Genomic DNA, 21,362 nt, shown 5'->3' with positions numbered 1-21,362 from the left:
GGAGAAATGTGAAAGGGTATGTGCAGCGCGGGTGGCGCTGTGGGTAAAAGCCTCAGCACCTAGGACTTGCTGATCGAAAGGTCGGCGGTTCGAATCACCGCGGCGGGGTGCGCTCCCGTCGCTCGGTCCCAGCGCCTGCCAACCTAGCAGTTTGAAAGCACCCCCGGGTGCAAGTAGATAAATAGGGACCGCTTACTAGCGGGAAGGTAAACGGCGTTTCCGTGTGCTGCGCTGGCTCGCCAGAGCAGCGGTATCACGCTGGCCACGTGACCCGGAAGTGTCTCCAGACAGCGCTGGCCCCCGGCCTCTTGAGTGAGATGAGCGCACAACCCTAGAGTCTGTCAAGACTGGCCTGTACGGGCAGGGGTACCTTTACCTTTACCTTTATGTGCATGCCACCTAGAGCTCCTTGAAAGGAAATAAATGGAAAAACTGAGTCCTGCGGTTGGGGGGGGGGGAAGGAGGGGTACAAAATAAAATAATAAAATTATTATTATTATTATTATTATTATTATTATTATTATTATTATTAATTGACTTTATATAGCGCCCTATACAGCGAGGTACAAAATAAAATAATAATAATAATAATAGTTGTTGTTGTTGTTGTTGTTGTTGTTGTTTAGTCGTTTAGTCGTGTCTGACTCTTCGTGACCCCATGGACTAGAGCACGGCAGGCACCTCTGTCCTCCACTACCTCCTGCAGTTTGGTCAAAATAATAATAATAATAATAATAATAATGATGATGATGATAATAATAATAATAATAATGGCTAAATATTAACGAGCATAAACAAGGTCCGTCATTTACAAGACCCACTCCTATGCAGAATCCCCTCGTCTTTAAAGCTCCCGCTCTGAGGTAAACGAGGGGGGGGCAGGAGGAAGGTGCCGCCTCCGCCATTTTCTGCCCCTCGAGGGAGCGCCTTCGAGCCAGTGCGCAGGCGCCAACCGCCCGGGCCCGCCCCCTCCGCCATTAACGGCCCGGCCGAGTCGCGAGGCGGGCTTGCTTCCTCATTTTCCCTCAGAGGCGCAGAAGGCGAGCGGGGGAAGAAGCAGCCGCGCTTTCCCGCTGAGGCGGAGACGCAGCAGCCCAGGCGGGCCCAGCTGATTCAGGCGGCGGGGAGGGCTGGGACTGAGGCGGCGGCGGCTGCGGCGGTATCTCGGGCCTGCCCGCCCGCCCGCCGCCGCCATTATGCGCCACAGCCTGGCCCAGCTGCTGGCCAGTTCGTCGGCCTGCCCATCCCCGAGCAAAGGGCCGCCTCCCGCCAGGAGCGGCAGCCGGGCCGAGGCGGGCGACGAAGCCGCGCCGCCGCGCCGCGAGGACAGCGACGATTCCTCTTCCCTCGAGGAGGCGGGTGGCGCCGAGCTGCTCTTCCCGGCGGGCCTGGAGCTGGACCTCGACGACTGGCTGGAGGCGGCGGTGGTGGCGACCGAGAACCGGCCGGGCTGGTTGGCGAGCCCGGAGCGGGCCTGCGCGGAGACTGAGGAGGAGGAGGAACAGCCGAAGCAGCAGCAGCAGAGGCCGCAGCAGCAAGGCCGCCGCCCCGCGCGGCCAGCGGGGAGCAGCCGCCTGAAGGCCGCGGCCGCGGCTCGCCTGAACCGCCAGCGGAAGAAGCAGTACGTGATGGGCCTGGAGAGCCGCCTGCAAGGCCTGGCGGCCGAGAACCGCGGCCTCCGCGACCGCAACCGCGGCCTGTGCCGCCGCCTGCGCGACCTGGAGAGGGAGACCAGCTACCTGCGCGCCGTGCTGGCCAACCAGAGCGCCCTGGGGAGGCTCCTCAGCCGCTTGGCCGGCGACGGCAGAGTGGGGCTCCGCATCAGCAGCAGCGGCCTGGTCGACGACGGGGCGGCGGCGGCGGCAGTGCTGGAGGCCAGGCCGGCCTACGAGGCCAGCGGCGACCACGACTACGCCCTGCCGGTGGTGCCCGAGGGAGGCGAGCGCAAGAGGCCGGCTTCCCCCAGCGCCGGCGGCATCTGCCTGCACGTGGATCGCGACCAGGTTTCGGTGGAGTTCTGCTCGGCTTGCGCCCGGCGGGCGGCGGTGGGCTCTGCTTTGGCGGCGGCCGCCTCGCCTCCCTCCACCGCCGACTCCTACTCCTACTCTACCTTCGCCTCCAAAATGTAGGGTCAAGTATTCCGCTTCTTCTTCGCTCCTAACTACGCAGAACATAACATTTTTTTGTCTCGGGGTGTTTGCCCGCGATCGCCCAGGGGGTGTGTGCTTTATAGTGGAGGAGGCAGTCAGAGGACAGAGCGGAAGAGAGAGGGAGGAAAGCAAGCCGCAGCAAGCAGACATAAACAAACGCGCAGCGCACAAACGGGGGGTGTAGTCAGAAAACTGGCATGTTCCTTCCTTCCCTTCCGTAGCAGAGAGTTAAAAAAAAAAAAAAAGCGCAGACCTTCGCGGGCGTGTGAACAAGACGGATCGATGCCGGGGTGCCTGTTTGGCCGTGTTGTAAACAGAGGACCCGTTTTTTAAGGCACACAATGGTCAGGACATCTCTCACAATGGCACGCAGATGGCACAGTTCGAGACTGCCAGGTGGTTTTGTGATTGCCTGAAATGGCGGCACCTGGTGTTGGTTGCCAGTAAAAATAATGCTCTATCTGGCAGATAAACATCTAGCCTGCATTTCTGGGCATTGTAAACATTGACATCGTCACTGGACAGACTTAAGAGCAGAATAGTAATACCGTGCAGCAGGTAGTTTAAAACATGCATGTGAAATTATATCGCATCTGTTATACATTACTATTAAACTTCTCTGACAGTTTCTCTTTTAGGTGGTTGCCCTGCCAGGCTCCGTTGTGTAGGGGTTAAAAGAACAGTCGCTTTCCACCTCGCAACCTGGTAAGGATCCCTATATTCCCATAATGTGGTATCAGACAACTTTGCATTGATGCTTACTCTGGGGTTTCTTATTACTTGGTCTGGACCAGTCTTTAGAAGAGTTCAGAAGCCCTGGAGACATTTTGTAGAATCAGTTTATCCTGATTGCGCAACTTGCAATTTAATGGTTAGTCAAGCTGCATAGCCGTTTCCAGTCATTCATTATTTTTGGAAAGGCTTTATCAGGACAGATGTTATTTTATGCAGAGTTTTTACAGAGTAGGTGAAGTTTTCAAAAACAGGTGCTGCTTAAATGTATGTTTGGCCATACATTTGAATGTAGAGAAAGAGGGATGAAAACCAGTCTACTAATTAAGATGGTGAAGATGAACTTTTTAAGGTACAAATAAGCCCCATATATTCATCTTTGATGTTGCATTTCACCAGTGAAATAAGGCTCTAACTCAGCCTTTCCCAACCTTGGGTTCCCATTTGTTGTTGGACTGCAACTCCCATCATCCATAGCCAGCAGGGGCAGCAGATAGGGATGATGGTAGTGGTAGTGCAACATCTGGGAACTCAAGGTTGAGAAAGGCTGCTTCTTACTATTGCATCTATGCTTAAAACTCCCAAACTCCTCACTATTATCTTCCCATGTTGGCTAGGGGTAGGACATGTCCAAATAAAAGTACCAAGATCCTGACATAGTTGGGTACTTTCTAGCTTACTAATTAAGAATGTAAATGAGAACAGTAATTTTGCAAGCAGGAGTGCTCAACCATACTGACCCTTTGCACTGTTATGTACAGTTTGAAGACTGCACTGCATGAATATTACTAAACACTTATTTATTCCAAAAAATTAAGTCTTCTATCACAGCCCAGTGGAATTAGTTTTCATGATTAAGGCACATACAGGTCTCTTAAATTGTTGTAGCAAAATGAAATTGGCATATCAATCTGATGTGTTCCTAAGGAGAAAAAAAATAGGTGAACAAATGTTCATCTTCATAGTGTTCCTGCAACTGTCCATGTCTAGGGTAGAGGAAAAGTTTTTGTCTTCAAACATGTTCAACTTTTTCTGTTGTATTAAAATGGTTAATACTTTAATTTCTGTAAATTGGGGAAATAAGGGGTGTGAAAATGTAAAGTGGGGTTCCACAAAGAATGTTAAATTTGGAAAAAGTATGCCTCCTAAAGGAGGCTTCTCCATATTATTTTTGTTCTCTTGGTATTTGTGTGGAATACTCCCTGTTAAACACATAATCAGTTATCAGAATCAGGAGTTAATTTGAGTACAAGGAGATACGATTCTTTGTGAAACCTCACTGTTTAATAAAGTATATGTGTATTTAGCATCCTTGTTTTTCTTTATGCTGAAGTGGATACAGCTGTCATGGGGCAGAAGAGACGGGACCAGCTGCTGGCACACTTCCTGCTTTATTTTAAAAGGTAGTATGATTAAAAAGGGGGAAAGGTAACAGGGCTTTTGCAGCATTTTACTTTAAAACAACACTGCAAAATTATGTGAATGTTTTGAATAATACAGTCTATCAAGAAAATGAGTATAATACTAATGTGAAAAGTAACAGTGTGAAAAAGCACTTGTTCTCCTACATCAATTTCCTCCTTATTCTCAGTTGATTGTCTAAATTATTTGAAGTACATATTTTCGGCATAGCAGAGACCATGAACCTCGCCTGAACTATAAATTCATTTATATGGCTGTTCATGTTTTGGGTTATATCTGTAGTGCAGGTGTATTTATCTGCCTATCTCTGAACAATACAGAGTGGCTGGCATCCCTTTCCTGGGGGAAATTGCAGCCCAACGCAGGACAAATCTATATACTGGTACATATCTTCGGTTAGTCCCCATATACCAGTTGCTGTAAATGAGTGCAATCTTGGAAAGTCCTCTAGCTATTCATAACCCGTGCTTGATGGCATGGGAGCATAACACATGAAATTGTATACTAATCAATTTTAAATTATACTCTTATTCAGCATTCTGTGTTTATAATGGGAGCAGTACGTTATATACATTCCCATCAATGCTCCTTATGACCCAGTGCTGTTGTTTTTCAAAAGCTAGGGTCAACATCCCCTCCTTTTTGTTGCTAGTACCTTTCCAGTTGACAGGCCACAATTGGCTGTCACCGTCCTGCATAGTTTCTGAAGTTGATGCATTTTTACAATTGCTTTTCACAATAGACATTTTTGTTAATGTGGTATTTCTGTGAAAACAGACATTCTCTCTTTTAATTTTGTATTATTGAAATACTTTGTTAGATAAAAAACATTCTGGGTAGTTGATCCACCTTGTGTGTCATTGCCCCTTGAAGAATAAGCTGTTGCATCTGTATACAAAGGGAGTGGCTGCTTGTTTTTCAACAAGGCAAATGACACACTTGCTTAGCAAAAATCTCAAAAATATGACTGCAGGGATTTTAGTGCCTATTGAAGCATGTTGAAGCCAAATAAAATTGCAAACCTTTTTTTTCTTGCTAATCGGTTGAGTATTGTTGAATATTTTCTTGAAATTGAAGCCTTGAATAATAGTACTTGAAATATGTGTGAATGTTTCTGTGTAACTAGTTGTGTCATACCTATGAGAACACAGTGTCCTAATAAAAAAAAATGTGTTGATCTTCCAGTTACAGGCTCAAAGGATTTTTTTAAATCTTACATTATAAAATTTTAATTTCATTGTATGGCTTTTTAAATGTTGACTGGTGTGACATAGTTGGAAAATAGTTGGTGTGATATCAAAGCAGCATTGTGGTTTATGCAGCTCATTTCTTGCTGTAGCTGGGGTTGGATTAATGCTGCTGTTCAGAGCATTTTCTATATATGATCAGTGATACACTGGCTATGTTAAGAGTTGCTGATTTAGGGTTATTAACCAGAGTTTGCAGTAATGTAGAAAATCACTTACCATGTATTTTATTCACATCCTCTTGCTCAGGTCATTAAGAGGTCACATTACATTTAGCTCTGCACATATAAGATAATTGTGTCCAAAAAACACCCTCGCTTTGTGCTTTCTAAGAGTCTTTTAAATACTTATGTCAGCAAACCTACGCAGTTCTTTAAAATATCCCTTGAGTAGCCAAACACTTTCATGATTGCTTTAAAATATTTTAATGTTGTGACGACCCTGATGTTTTGCAGTAGGATGTTAAGTACTTTTATAAACAAATAAGTATAATAATGTATAGTAAAATACAGTCAAAACCACCTGTTTTACCATCATGTGTGTGCAAACAATAATAGATTAGGAAAGCATTAATAACATTCGAACAGCAGGAAAAAGTAAGCTGCTGTAGATTGCTTACTGTTTGCTATTCAGCACTCAATGCTATTTTTACGTTAATGTCGGCTGTTAAAAAATTATGCATTGCTGTGCTGGGAACATGTTACGATTGCACTGGGAGCTGGTTAACCAGCTTTTGCTGGCTACCCTCTTTTTCCAAGAATAAATTATTGAGAGCAAGTCGGTAATAAAATAATTCTGTTTGCAACAAGACTAGCATAAGGCCCAATTGGTGCTCTGCCATAAAGTTCAATAGGCTCATCTACTCATCCACCTTTTCTCCAAGGAGCTATTGGTGGCATAAGCAAAATGCCCTCAAGTTTTCTGTTTAGAGTATGTTCTTTAATGCAGACTGGTGAGGGCCTGAACAGACTTCGCTCTAGACATCTCCCTCTTAGATATCAGTGGCTCCTACCTACGAATTAACTTTCCAGACAGCAATGGAGCATCCTCCTATTCATTACCATTATAGAATGTATTTATATATCTATATCTATATATCCTATATCTATATCTCTTCAAGAGGCAAAACCAGCAAAATACTATGCCAAGCATGATTTTTGCCTATAACTTGCCTATAACTTGAATAATGTTGTGCTGAATCAGTTTATGGGACACAGGAAAGTGACTTACACTGATTGAGGCCTTTGGTCCATCTAGCTAAGGATTGTCAACATTGCCAGACAGGGTTTCAGACCTGGATTGTTCACATTCCTTCATTGAGATGCTGAAAAGTGAAGCTAGGAATTCCTGCATGCAAATCTGATTTTCAAAGAAGGAAATACAGTGGATCCTTGGGTTATGTTACCTTCGGGTAATGTAAACTTTGGGTTGCAAATGTAGCAGACCTGGAAGTGGGTTTGCTGCTCGCGCGTGCACAGACGCGGTCCTTGGTTATGAAATTATTGGGATACAGCCAGGCCTCTGGAACCGATCCCGTTAGTAACTGGAGGCACCACTGTACAGTGGTACCTCTGGATATGCACACCTCTGGTTGTGTATCCTTCGGGTTATGCACACGGCAAACCCGTATTTTTCTGGTTTTCGCTGTTCCGTGTGCAATTGGAGGTACCGGTGCAGCTCAAATTTTATCTAGTACAGTGGTATCTCTGGTTACGAGCTCTGCTAACCCGGAAGTAGCTGCTCCTAGTTGCGAACTTTGCCCCAGGAGGCGAACGTAGCGGGAGGCCCCATTAGCGAATGCGTGTCTCAGGATAAGAACGGTTTCAGCTTAAGAATGGACCTCCGGAACAAATTCAGTTCGTAACCAGAGGTACCACTGTATTACCAGTGGTTGACTTCTTAGTATCAGGTAGAAGCTGATAGTTAATAAGACTTCAAATACACCAGCTTTTGAACGTTGTCATTCTTTTTTGGCCTGCACTATACCACCGTTGGGAAAATAAGGCCTTTTTTTAGTATCTCACTTAGAAAATGTGATGTAAATATGTGTGTATCTTAATACCGCAAATTAACCTTTCTTGTTTTTTTTTGTTTTTTTTTAAACAGCTTAGTAGTATCGTGGGGGGAATTCATTATTCTGCACGTTATAACTTCCTGGACAGATGGCATCAAAGTAACTGTGGAGAGCCATGTCTCACATTGGCATCCAACAAAATGAATACTGTTTCCATCTGCTACCATTTAACCAAAAATAGAAATCTTTTGTTTGACATTTTTGGATTGCAGCAAAACATTTACTTGTAAAATGTTAGGTAAGGTTTATCTGGTTTTTAGTATCCAATTTGAAAAACAGTAGATAGGATGTATCTGTCTTGTTCCCAAAATTGCTAAAAGGTTTGTTGGGGACATACTCCATGTCAGTTAAAAAACAAAAGCAAACACCTTTACACTATTGAACATTTGTCCATTTAGACATAAATCATGAGAAGGAATGTTCAGGTTTCCTTCTTCAACCCAAGGTGCTTTACACAAGGGTGTAACGTTCAGATTCTTATATCTGATGATGCCAAGTTGAATTCTCACTTGTTTGGGGGCTGGGTTGTTGGATTACTTGAGCAGGGAAAAATCCCTGCCAAGCCAGAGTTACTAGCATATTAAGACCAGTTTGCAACTAATATGAAACCAGGGTGAGGACTGACAGTCATTTTATAGCTTAGATGCTGCTGCCATACACATACACATTCTCTGTCTCAGTGGAGCACATTCTCAAAGTTGATTATAAACCATTTGAATATATAGCGATTTTGTAGTAGCATGGTCTATAAGAATGGAAAATGCATTTGTTTAAACAGAGGGGTGGTCCTTCTGCCTTGAGTAATGTGGTCAGATTGGTGTGTTCTGTGTTCTAGAAAATGATATATAATTCACATAACCCATGCTGTGATGAGAATTGAGAAGAATGTAGAAATAGAAATATTTACCTTACACATTTTATTATGTTGAACTGTCTTGAATAAAAAATATTTTAGCAAGATAGATTAAAACATTTAACTGTCAGCAGGAACAAACATGGGCCACTGCAAGTAGGGGGTCATAAATACCACTTGCCATAGGCCAAGCAGTTTTCCTTTTATTCTGGTGGCGTCCATCATGGGAATTGTCCAGATCTGCTAATCCTTAAGACAGTACAACAGGGAGGTTAGCAGGAGCTTGTTGTACACTGGGCGTTAAATGATGCACAATCAAGATCTCTTCCTTCCCTTCCAGAGGAATATGGTCAGGTAAGCAACCTGCAGGGCACTGAAGAGCTCTAGGGAATGTTGTTCTTTATTTACTTAAGCGCTGCCCAAGCGGGTTACAACAATAAAACACAATACAGTATTTAAAACAGTTTAAAACAACTTCTAAAACAACATCTCAAAAATGAAACCCCAGAGCTTTTCAGTGCTCTGCAGGCTGCTGCTTTGTCAGCCACTCCTTGGAAAACCTTCCTGGAAGATGGCCTTGATGCGTTGTTCTCCCACCCGTTAATGGAAGCTACTCTTTTTAAAAAAAGAAAAGGTAAAAGCAAGACACACCAGCTGCTCACATCCATGGTATTATATACGGTAGGATTCCCTGCATTGCAGAAGTTTGGACTAGATCCTCATGGTCCCTTGCAACTCCACAATTGTGTGAGCAAGAGGGAAACCTCTGTCCACTGTCACCACAAAGGTTTCTTCAAAGTACAGTGGTGCCCCGCAAGACGAATGCCTCGCAAGGTGGAAAACCCGCTAGACGAAAGGGTTTTCCGTTTTGGAAGTGCTTCGCAAAACGAATTTCCTATGGGCTTGCTTCGCAAGACGAAAATGTCTTGCGAGTTCCTGCAGGGTTCCCCCCCTTTTTCCCAAGCCGCTAAGCCGCTTATCAGCTGATCCGCTAAGCCGCTTATCAGCTGATCCGCTAAGCCGCTTATCAGCTGATCCGCTAAGCCGCTAATAGCGCTAAGCCGCTAATGGGCTTGCTTCGCAAGACGAAAAAACTGCAAGACGAAGAGACTCGCGGAACGGATTCTTTTCGTCTTGCGAGGCACCACTGCATACTAGTCTCCTTCATCACAGGGTATTACTTTCCACCTATCCCCCATACCAAAAAGAAAGAAAGGAGGAGGAAAAAAAGCACAAGCAAAAGTACTGGCCCTTCACCATTAGGTCCCAAGGCTTGCTCAATATGCTAAGAGCTACTTTAAAAAAAAAAAAAAACTAGCAGGATGATTTACATAAAGAAAAACCAAATAAGTAATGATTGTATAAATTCAAATTTTATCTTTTATTTCTTCAGGGTCTTCTCCAGGCTGGGGCAACTGCAGCATTTTAATGTATATTTCATGACTTTTTGAGGTCAGGTATGCTCCAAATGCAATTTGAAGGATTGCAGCAAATTTCATCTTTTTGTAAACGGGTTTGCAAACCATCATCCAGTAGCGCAGCATGTTTTCTTGGCCTGGCATGGGAGTTGTTAAATACCTGGGGTGGGGTGGAAATAAGAATTAGCTTGACAATTGCAAACACTAGGCTACTGTTAAATTCAGCCTTTATTAAGAAAGTTATCTGATGGAGCAGCAGTTTACAAGCTCTCTTTAGTTAACCAAGAAAGTAAATAAAGTCTCTTTGTCAGTTGTCTTAAGATTAGGCTTTCAAAATAGGTGCTAGCCCACTCTTAACAAATTGTATACTAGACACTGCATCTCTTTCTGTGTACTACCTCATAAAATTATACTAAAAGTGAAGCAAAAACTGAGCAAATTCTATATACAGACAAAAGATGTGTTAATTAAATGCAGCCACAACATGTGAAAGGGGACCAATTTACATGATGCCAGAAAAGTGTTCTACAGACTAGTGGCTCTATATTGTTGCCAGAAAACACTTCATTAGGCACAAGCTAATGATGCGGACTTTGTTACACCTATTTATTTTACAACCAGTTGTTGGTCCAGTAATCAAATTTCCCTTTCAGGTGGTGTTCAGGAATGAAAGAGCAATAGCAAGTGCTTGTGATTCAAGCAGATTAACCCAGACAATGGATGTCTGAAGAGAGTGATGGAGGGGAAGCTATACTCGGAAATCAGTTTAGGTAATCCCAGAAAACTGAAGTTAGATGTGGAAAAACAATGTGTGCATTTTAAACAAATTCCATTTTAGGGATTTCCCATGTAAGGGTGAACAGCTCATGGTCACAACACTGGTAGCACCCCCCTCCATCCCCTGCCAGCAGTGCAATGGATTTCCCAAAACTGCACATGTAAGAACTGAGTTTACATAGAGGATTAAAATCATACCTTGTTGCAAGAGCTGCATTCAAAGGTAGAGCTAGGAAAATTGGGTAGAACCAACCTATTACTCCTCCAATTAAACCACCTCTGATCCAGGCGCAAGTTGCACAATTTAGATCACCTGAAAAATGAAATAGGTAAGCTGGAAAACTCTTCTAAGTCTGACATAAATTTGCAGACAAATAGCATTATGAGAATTAAGTGATGTATTGACAGCATCCCTATTGCAGGCTTGCATCACAGCATCTTAAAATCTGCTTTCCTAATTTTGATTAGGCTGATAAGCTGCTCAGATTTCAATAGCACCCGTCATAAAAGTATTGCTGCAAAATGTTCCTGAGATTCCCTAAACATATGCCACAAGAGGGACCGAAGTGTGCCTTGAAAAGAGAAGCCAATGCATTGGGCGTTCTAGCACTGTAGACTGCTCTCCACCAAAATATGGACAGTGACATGATCCAGAATCATCACTGTTGCTAACTGGGTAAGATGGAAGGTTGAGTATTTGGAAGTAATTTTAACAGCATTATTTTGCAGTTTACACTCAAAGAGGACTAAGATAATCTTTTTGAATGCAAGAAGGCTCTCCATGTTGGATGCCAAAAACAGTTACCTACATCTATATAGTGAGTTTCTTTTGGGATGCTTCGGAAAAGTATAGAAACAACAGTAACACCAAATTGCAGATAAGGCGCTGAAACACCACACTGTATTATTACTGTTTTAAAGAACTGGTACTCTTCCAGATGTGAGGTCTTGCATACCATCAGTGGGTGGGGCACCCCCCACCTCACCTGCACCTTAAGCTCATTTTATTTTCTCAAGAAGAGTAATACAAAGAGCTAAAGGAACAAGTTTCCATAGCCCTACATATCTGGGGAGTAATGCAAATAGCCTCTTGTCTTGTGAGTAGGTAACCTTGTGCCAGTGTGGCTAATACATCCTTCCCAGCACAGACATTTCAAAGGTTACAGTTCACTTTGAATGCAGATAACGTACCTTCCATTAAAGGCCGATTAATCAAACACTCATAAGTGGCCACAGTTGAAATGAACGGTAAAACAGCCATGGGCAGAGCAGATACGATACGAGCTTGGGTTATATTCAGGACACGTCTAAACAAGCTATTTGCTACTAAGCCGCAGAGACTTCCATTTAAAGCAAGGAACATGGATCCACTTTGAAAAAAACTCCTGTGGAAGAAAAGGAAAAAACATTTCACCAATTGCTAATAGCTGTGCATGTACAAACATGGTGAATTAGGAGAGTTGTATCCTTGTGTGCGGGATGCGGGTGGCACTGTGGGTAAAACCTCAGTGCCTAGAGCTTGCCGATCGCACGGTCAGCGGTTTGAATCCCCGCGGCGGAGTGAGCTCCCTTCTTTCGGTCCCAGCTCCTGCCCACCTAGCAGTTCAAAAGCACCCCCGGGTGAAAGTAGATAAATAGGTACCGCTTTATAGCGGGAAGGTAAACGGCGTTTCCGTGTGCTGCGCTGGTGCTGGCTCGCCAGAGCAGCTTCGTCACGCTGGCCACATGACCCAGAAGTGTCTCCAGACAGCGCTGGCCCCCGGCCTCTTAAGTGAGATGGGCGCACAACCCTAGAGTCGGACACGACTGGCCTGTATGGGCAGGGGTACCTTTACCTTTATCCTTGTGTGCTGTGCAAAGAAGCACATTTCTGAAACCAGACAAATACTGTATTCTTGGGGTATATCCCTCAGTGCTACCAGTATGTTGCTGTGTCCTATTAGAGCTGACAGATACAACCACTTGCAGTACGGGACAATGATTTTCACAGCCACAACAAAATACTTCGGATTGCCAGGTCTATGCTTAGAGTGAACAGTTGTCCAATACTCTGAGGCTCCAATAGAGGATGCAAGCATATGAGCAGCTATAGAAGGAGCAGCAGGAGGGACCATAGTAAATACATCACTTCAGCTTCTAAGGACAACGATTGTCACTGGCAAGAAGCCTAGCAGATCCTCAAAACTGGTTTGAAGGTTTTTACATTTCTAAATAGCAAGAGGGTTTTATGTTTTATACATGATGGAGTCATATATAAAAAGCAATGTGTGGTCTTCAGTTATTTCAACTGACAATACATTTTCTGAAGTCCTGGGACCTGTCTTTTAAGTTGAAGGATGCAATTAAAAGTTAAACTAAATAAAACACTAAAAGTGTCATTTCAAGTCACATTGGTTTCAACATCCAACATTGTCCTTAATGTTTATCTTGCTAATCCTGCTAGTCAGGTAAAATAGCATTCCCTATTTTTGTGAATGGAGGAAACCAGAGACTTGGCATAGGCTTCCATGTGGTATTTTGTACGGTATCACGTGGGCTCCATTCTTCACAAACTACATGTACAACAAGGCAAATTCTTCAATGCTTTGGAAATGGGAACAGCAAAAAATAATCCCATTTTAAAATACTTTTAAATTTGCGAAGGCCACTCACTGATCTGCTGCTGAAAGTCGCTCAAACCTTTCTTTCAGGATTTCAGATATGTCTCTACTTGCAATATGGACTTTTTTTTCTGAAGTAGGTTCGATAAACTCTCCTGCCATCTTAGTTCCTGGAGCACTGGGAAAGAAAACGAAATGGTGCTGATTACAAAAATGAGTATGTATGCATGTACATCAGACACACCAGCAATATGATTGAAAGAAAAACATTTAATGACCCAGGCATTATGGTTTGTGAAATTTATAGTCTAGAAGCCAGCAGATGCCCACATTATGTCAACTCTTGCAATCTACTGCACAGTATAGTCCAAGAAACAGAAGACAGTATTTTTCAGTGTATAAGACGAGGTGTCTCCCCCCCCCCCCCAATTTTTTAAAGTGTCAAACCATGGGTCTTATACATGGAATGTAGCAATTAAATATAGAAAAAAATACTGTAGCCATAGGGGCGGGGTGCACCGCTGGGCCTCTAGCCTGTCTGCCTCCTCCCACTCAGCCCACCTTACAGGCAATCCCTGATTCGCATTGGGGTTAAGTTCCAAGTCACTGAGCATGACTGTAGTGCACATAACCCCACTACGCCTTCCGCCTCCTTCCGGGTCACTGCAATCTGCACATGCAGTGGTTGCATATCAACTGCATGCACATAAATATGTTGTTGCTTGTACAAGCGATAATTCCAAAATTTTCCATCCCAGTTTCTAACTCTATTTACACCTTGAGAGCCACATTTTCCAGGCAATGGGAACAGTTAAGAATTGAGCCAGTCTTCATACTTCTTTAGTCCTTCCCTTTACAAGGTCATGCATTGTGTCATCATGCTACTAAGAAAAAATCCTAAATTCACATTTCTTCTAAAGAGACGTAGTCAACCCTCCTACCCTCAATTACATTTGTATATTTTATTCGTATTTCATTAACAGTCACTGCTGTTAACTGCTATACGTATTTGTTGCTGCCCTCCATCTGTCTCGGGAATGAGCCTTTGGGGGTGTAGTCAAGCTGCTGGAAGGCTGCAGCACCTGCTGTGGCTGTAGAGACTGATATGGGAGAGACATGTTTTGTTGCCCCTGGGGCAGATTAAGGAGTCTAGTTGTGCTGCAGCAGTAATGCATCATGTCTTCCCCCTTATCAATCTCTTCAGCCACAACAGGCACTGTAACTCTCCAACCTTTTGACTTCACCCCTGAAGGCACACTCCTCCACTGTCTTCCAAGCCTGACAGATGCCAACAACAGTACTTTAAATTTTTTTAAAAAAATAAAATACTATGCTCATTATATACAGTGGTACCTCGGGTTACATACGCTTCAGGTTACATACGCTTCACGTTACAGACTCGGCTAACCCAGAAATATTACCTCTGGTTAAGAACTTTTGCTTCAGGATGAGGAAAGAAATCGTGCAGCGGCGGCACAGCGACAGCAGGAGGACCCATTACCTAAAGTGGTGCTTCAGGTTAAGAACAGACCTCCAGAACGAATTAAGTTCTTAACCCGAGGTACGACTATACTAATTTTCACTTACCACAAAGCAGCGGAAAAGCCACACCCATAAATGATTGCAATTCTATACACGCCTGCAGGCACATAAGCCCCAAAGGAATAAGGCTTTAATTTTAAACAAAGGGAAACAGCCTCATCAGGGAGGCCCCACCGAGAGCCGCAGCTACCGGGGACGGGGGACGTTGCCCCGGGGAAAGCCTCCAGAGGAGCGCTACTGAGGCTCCCAGCCTGTGTGTGCCAAGCTGGGTTACTGACCCGGATGAAACAGAGCCTAGTTTCGCCCCTGCCCCCACCCCGTAACCTCAAACCCACCAAATTCCATAGTCGCCCCACATTTGACGTCCAGCGTGACCTTGAGCGCCGCTTCCCCCATGCAAACATACCCGCCGGGGAAAACTCACCTCGAGCCCTAGAGCTCTGCAAGCCGTTAAAAAACTTACTCCGCTGCCGCGGCGTTCGCCTCTGGTTAAAAAAAAAAGGCGACTCGGCTACCGCACTAGCCAGGCGCACGCCCTTCCCGCGGGGGCCGCCATCTTGGACGATCACGTGACGTCCCCCCAACGACCCTCGGCTGGGTTCCGATTGGCCCCTCGCCTGCTGGCGGAGCCGGGGGAGGGGCCTGCCTCCGGATTGGCCGAGCGGCCCGTCGTTCCTCACGCCGGGCAGGGAGGGGCCCCCCGCCCGCGTTGCTAAGGGACGGAGGGAGGGCGGGAGATGGAGGAGGAGCGGCGGCGGCGGGCGCGGTAACGGCCGCTCCATGGAAACGCGGCTGAGGCGGCGGTCGCGGCGGAAGAGGAGCAGCAGCAGCGAGCAGGCCGCCTCCCTCACAGAGGAGCCCTCGATGGGGGCGCAGCAGCCCGCGCGGCCATAAGGCGACCCAGGCGGCGGCGAGGAGGGGCAGCAGGTGGGGCGAAAGCGGCCTCGGCGGGGTCCGGGTGGGAACCTGTGGCCGCCCGGCCAGGTAGCTCGCGCCAGTTACCTGAGGGGGTTGGCCGCCCGCCGCGAGGGCTGATGGGAGGCGGGAGCCGCGCGACGACGGCGGGGGTGGGGGAGGGCACACGGGTTCCTCACTGACTCTTATGAGGGGTGTGTGGGGAGGATGGGGGGCACAAACAGGGGGTGTATGTGTGCATGCGTGTGTTGACCCCCCAAATCATCACAAGCCACCCTACGAGTCACTGGAGTCCAGCAACATGTAGGGTTTTTTTACTCAGGATCCCCATTGTGGCTCTTATGGGGTCACTCAGGGCACCCCATGCCAGACAGGAGTGCATGTGCGTGTGAATATGTATATGGAGATTGCCCCCATCACGACCCTTCACATGAGGCTCTGCAGTCCGAATACACACACACACACACACACACACACATATACTGGGCAACCAGAGTGTCGTCGTCCCCCCAATATATATATGCAGTATGGGGGACAATGACTCTCAGGTTGCCCAGTATGGCTCTCATTTGCAAAGCTAAGCAGGGCCTGGGATGGTTGGGTGGAGGACTGAGTGTTGAGATTCCTGTGTATCACCGGGTTGGGCTGGATGACCCTTGGGGTCCCTTTCCAACTCTACAAATTCTATGATTGCAAGTGGGTGTCTTGGTCACACAGGGCAGCCCTTGCTGGACAGAGATTTCTGTGAATTGGGGGGTGTGTGTGGAGGAGGTGGGGCTTCCCACATTCCAGCAGCTCCATGCTTGCTCCTGTCAGGCAAGAGGGTGCTTCTTGCTTGTGGCACCACCCCAGCTCTCCCCCCCAATCACAAGCCTCCCTCGCCCTTTTCCCACCACTCCTATCCCAAGCACCTGCGTTAAAAAAGCAACCCAATACTTCCCACAATCATGTAACATCCTCTGGTTGCCTCCACCCCATTAGCCCACCTTACAACAAAATTATCTCCCTTTTTATTTATTCCCTTCCCCACAAATTTTCTCTGCCTCATTGGGGTCTTTCTCACTGGTGCTGTCAGGAGAGGACTTCGGGACATGTCCAGCCCCTTCCCCTTAGTGAACAAGGGGAGGGGACAGTGGTGTAGCGTGGGTTGTCAGCACCCGGGGCAAGGCAAGTAATTTGCGCCCCCTAACCCGTGGATTTGCGCCCCCTAACCCGTGGATTTGCGCCCCCTAACCCGTGGATTTGCCCTAACCCCAGATGTTGTGTCCGGTGCGGCCAGCCCCCCCTGCACCCCCCACGCTACGCCACTGGGAGGGGAGCAAACACAGCAGGGCTGGCTTAACAAATACAACTTGTAAGTAGTACATACCAATATGTAAATATGGTTGGTTGAGGCTATTAAGTCTAGAGTCAAAGGTTAACTAATTGCCCCTGTGGAATTGTCTTCTCTTCTCCTCAGTTTCTGGCCACTTCACATTGGTCTCTTCCCCGACCCCCAAAAACTTGCATCAGGCCCTGCCTCTGTTTTCTGCTTGCTCCACTCTCTGCAACCGTTAGTACACTAACTAGTTTGTAAAGTGATCACCAGCCCCAGCAGCTCTTACTGACCTTGCTCACATCATTCATCTCCTAGAACCACCCTACGCATGGTGAATCTTGCCTAGCCACTGGTCCAGTGTTAGAAACAGAGATATGAAAGCTAAATGACACCTTAAACCCAGGTTATGGGTGCCGCAACAGAGTGTGTAGGCACACTTTTTATATAAAAATACAAAGCTGAAAATGAATGAACTGCACCTAAAATCTTATATTCATTTTTCATATCGTCTAGTCCTCATCTGATGACTGCAAAAAACAAACAAAGCCATACTTCCCCTGCCTGGTCCTCTAATATTCTTATGAGGGTCCCTTCTCCAGTCTTCAGAGAGTGGCTGGAAGTGGGGAGGCAGAAAAAGGTCCTCCTTTTCTACCAGCAGTGGCAGTTTTAATCTGAAATCTTGGGCACAGTACTGCGCCAGATTTCAGAAACTGCTCGCATTAATGAAATTCCCAGTTGCAAAACGTGCCTAGAACAGTGGGAGTTTCGAATGCTGCACTGGTCCCATCCCATCTTCTTATGGGTTTTCTGCCCTGTCACTAGCTTTTTGCAGTCCACCTTGCTGGCTCATACCTTGCTGCTAACAGCAGCCACTCTTTCCCCACTCTGCTTTTGCAGCTGAAGGGAAGAGGCAGATGGCAACATTCAGGGGTCTGGCATCTGAAGACTGTATCAATTTAAATTCCCTTTGTATGCATGCAGTTAACTATCACTTCATGCAACACCTATCTCTGTCCCTCACCTGCGTTTCTGACCCTTAAAAAATATATATATTTCCCTGAAACTCACTTTGGCCACTTGTGTACATTTGATACTGTTTCATGTTGTCCTTCACAACCACTCAGCTTATTCCCACAACGCTTGTAGTTACACTGACACAGCTGCCATATTTCCTACATAACCTTTTATTTTTTTATTTTTTGCAACCTCACACCATTGGGCACATCTTGCCTTTATACTCTGTTTATCCAATATCCCTTCAGATCCTTGTACATGACCCACTTATCTAATCCTTTCATGTCCCTTCGCTCCGTAGAAACACAGAGTACTGCTTCATGCAGCCCTCTGCTCCTGCATTCAGTCTCCTTGGCCACTGATCCCCTTTCCCACATTCTCAAACCTTCCATGTTTCTACAACGGTGACAGTCCCCCTCAAGCTTGCATATCTGATGATTCTACTCCTCACCTAAGGACCCAGGTCTCCATGTAGTCATCAAATCCAGCATCGCCCTCTCTGCCTGAATGCAGTGTACCCTTCTGATCCTATTTTTGTATTCCTTCACCACACAATTCTCTACACAGCTGTTCCACATCAAATACATAATGCATCTTTACTACACCCTTGTGCTTTTTCACACAATTATCTAACTACTTTCTTAATGCCGGTCCAGTTCCTCAACCCTGCTCCTATGCTGAAATCCCCAGTGGTTTAATATCTGCCTAGGTGTTCTCATAGATAAACTCTGACCCACCTGCCTGCGCATTTGCTGCTATTTTACAGCCACAGCTGCAACCCAACTTCATTGTGTGACTCTGTTCTGTTGCTACAGTTAACTTCCTATAATACACTGTTTCACAAGTAGCACTCTGATGAGCTTGCTTCCTGGTCTTTGGTCCTTCAGTGACGCAGCTCCTTGCACACTCTTCTTCAAATGCATCTCTACCCTGTTCTCCACAACTCTGAATCCTAATTTTCTGAATGCCATCAACTAGCAACTTGTCCCAGTCACTCTCATTCACCCTCTTCCGCTAGCTCTGATTCTACCTTCTTTATATTTCCCTCTTAACATTTTCTGCTTCCAAACCCTGATTACTTCCCTGCTGTTTCAATGGACAGTGTTCTCAATTCTTATCTCCTTTATGTTTTCCTTCTCAAGTTAAGCTTTCATATGGACATTGACTCCACTCTTGTCACACCCCATCAGTCACCTCCTCTCCGCTTGCACAGAATTTCACTTGAAACTGTCCACTTCTTCTAAACAGCCTTCCCCAAACCTTAATTTATTTTGCTTTGCTTCCTAAAGTCAGCCTTGTAAACACCCCCCCCCCCAAAATGTTACTGGCCTGAAAAATGTTTTACTAGCTTGTAGTACTGTCTGTGCCCCCTCCTTCACAGCCATCATGGAAATATGTTATGTGCTGTTAGTCTCTTAGGCAGGGAGTTGGGGTGGAAATGGGCTGGTGGTGGAGGGATGAAGCGGTCAGTCCCTCTTCTAGCAGCCAGCTAACTCACCTGCATGGAATTCCTGGTCACTTACCAGGCAAGTGGTTAAAAAGAAGGCTACTTTAAATGTCTGCACTTAGTTTATTACTCTAATCTTTCCATTGCTGCACTGTACACTAGGATTTGCCCCGTCCCACTAACTTTAAAGATCTTTCTTGAGCACTACTCCCTCAGAATCCATATTTGATGGATGCTCTTTACCACTACCCCATTTAGCAGATGCCTCTAAAACTTTATTCTAAATTCACACTTTTCTCCTCCTTTGTTCCTCTTAATGTTCACCCCAGTGTTCTTCCCACAAACATTTTTTGTGCAGTTTGTAGTTCCTCTTCCTCTTAAGCCATCCTTTCATTTCAATTATAAAGAGCCAAACTATCAGAATATGAGAATAGGTCTTATTATTGGGAAACAAATATCTGTTAAGTGATAGGAGAATGATAGGAAGTTGTGAGTCTGCTTCAAAGCAATTCAAAAGCAGTGGAAAATAACCCCATTGTACCATTTTAACTCTTTGAAGATGCAGTGCAGGGTTACGTGTAAGATGTACCACTGTGCTTCACATTTATAAAGTGTAATATTTGGAGACTAATTCCCCCCTTAATCCTTTATTTTCAATGTTTTGGAAGGGAAAAACTGTCAATTGCATTTTTTTTTCATTTGCAGGGGAAAAAAGAAGGAAAATAGGAGGTTATGGTGAGGCCAGCCAGCTGCACCAGCAGACAGGAGAACCTCCGACTGACTTCATGGCCTGCTCTGTTAATATTCCAACATCTCTGCATAACATTTGGAGAAGCTCTGCCACAACCTTGCTCCTCTCTCATTAGGCAGCTGCTGCTGAGCAAAGAGTGAAATGGCAAGCAGTCAATGACTCCTGTGCACAACAGTCTGCTCCACCAGCCTGCCCTGTGAATAGCACTGTCACTTTAATAATTCCATGCTGAGGGATTGCTTTCAATCCTCTTGGGCTTAATACAAGCAAAGATCAGAGGGACATTAAAGGCCAGAAGGCTGGGTGGAGAAAATAAAAATGAAAGTGACTGCTGTTTGGTAACCGAATGAAACCTGGGAGGTTTTTTCCTCTCCTAATACGCAGAAGACCATTGTGTGCATCCAGTGCTGTAGCTAACTGGCAAAAGTCACCTGTGATTGCAGCAAAAAAGGTCCCTTTCAAGCTCTTCTGTCTTCCTCGGATGTTTATTTGGATTATTTGAGAACTGGTTTTAAACTTGGGTGATGCTGGAATGTGCTGAAGTGGATCATTTGGACTGCCAAGACTTGGACTGTGCCTTAATTGTATTTCCTACATTCACTTAACTTCTTAAAAAAAAAAAAGCCCCTATTCTGTCATAAGAGAGAATCTTATACAATTTTGTAGGCTGACGAGTGTTTTCTCTTGTATATTTTTATAGATTGGGAAATATTTTACAGATTTTGACAAGTGTTCTGGCAAAAATTCTCTTAAACTTTTTTTCTTCCTTTCTGTTTCCATGGGTTGTGTTGGAAGTTTTTAACTGGACAAAAACTGTGAGTGCCATTGTGGGAAATGAAGATGTAGAGCTCTCTTCCAAAGCTGAACTGTGTGTTTTGAATTGGATGGCAGACTTCTGACCTTACAAGTCAATCCCAGCGGGACTCTGTTGATACCGGTAAATAAGTGTTTGCGTCCAGTGCCAGAAATAACAGCGAGAATGCCAGTCAAGAAGAAAGGTGGGCTATGAAGCTTCCTATCTCATTTTTGTCTTATCTTTTTAACAAGCTGGATTTCTCATACATGCAGTTTTACATTAAAAGCATTTGAATGGGAGAATGAA

The 21,362-nt window shown here is 45.3% G+C and overlaps 3 protein-coding genes across 5 annotated transcripts in view; 2 read left to right on the top strand and 1 right to left on the bottom strand.

The window, feature by feature from the left end:
- Nucleotides 1–940: 940 nt before the first annotated feature.
- CREBZF (CREB/ATF bZIP transcription factor) lies at nt 941–5,488 on the top strand. The gene is made up of 3 exons (XM_028725994.2): nt 941–2,125; nt 2,777–2,855; nt 4,216–5,488. Exons 1-2 carry the CDS (start codon nt 1,197–1,199, stop codon nt 2,823–2,825), a joined length of 978 nt encoding a protein of 325 aa, XP_028581827.2. The 5' UTR covers nt 941–1,196; the 3' UTR covers nt 2,826–2,855; nt 4,216–5,488.
- Nucleotides 5,489–9,832: 4,344 nt separating this feature from the next.
- Nucleotides 9,833–15,597, bottom strand: LOC114595593 (transmembrane protein 126A-like). Its single transcript, XM_028725995.2, has 6 exons — nt 15,240–15,597; nt 14,861–14,912; nt 13,326–13,451; nt 11,865–12,058; nt 10,872–10,986; nt 9,833–10,056 (listed from the first exon to the last, which is right to left on the bottom strand). Exons 1-6 carry the CDS (start codon nt 15,595–15,597, stop codon nt 9,846–9,848), a joined length of 1,056 nt encoding a protein of 351 aa, XP_028581828.2. The 3' UTR covers nt 9,833–9,845.
- A 24-nt stretch (nt 15,598–15,621) lies between these two features.
- Nucleotides 15,622–21,362, top strand: part of DLG2 (discs large MAGUK scaffold protein 2) — a 901,719-nt gene continuing 895,978 nt past the window's right edge. For 2 of the 3 annotated variants that reach the window (XM_077926964.1, XM_028725975.2), the window contains exons 1-2: nt 15,622–15,742; nt 20,215–21,258. In XM_077926964.1, the coding sequence (XP_077783090.1) occupies nt 21,240–21,258 (19 nt within the window). In that variant the 5' untranslated portion in view covers nt 15,622–15,742; nt 20,215–21,239. Of the gene's footprint in view, nt 15,800–20,214; nt 21,259–21,362 lie in introns of all 3 variants that reach the window. The other variant, XM_028725977.2, reaches the window with a different exon arrangement.

Source organism: Podarcis muralis, chromosome 4, assembly GCF_964188315.1.
Source record: "Podarcis muralis chromosome 4, rPodMur119.hap1.1, whole genome shotgun sequence".
Lineage (NCBI taxonomy): Eukaryota > Metazoa > Chordata > Lepidosauria > Squamata > Lacertidae > Podarcis > Podarcis muralis.
The sequence above is the reverse complement of the archived record's forward strand: the minus strand, read 5'-3'. Positions and strand labels throughout refer to the sequence as shown.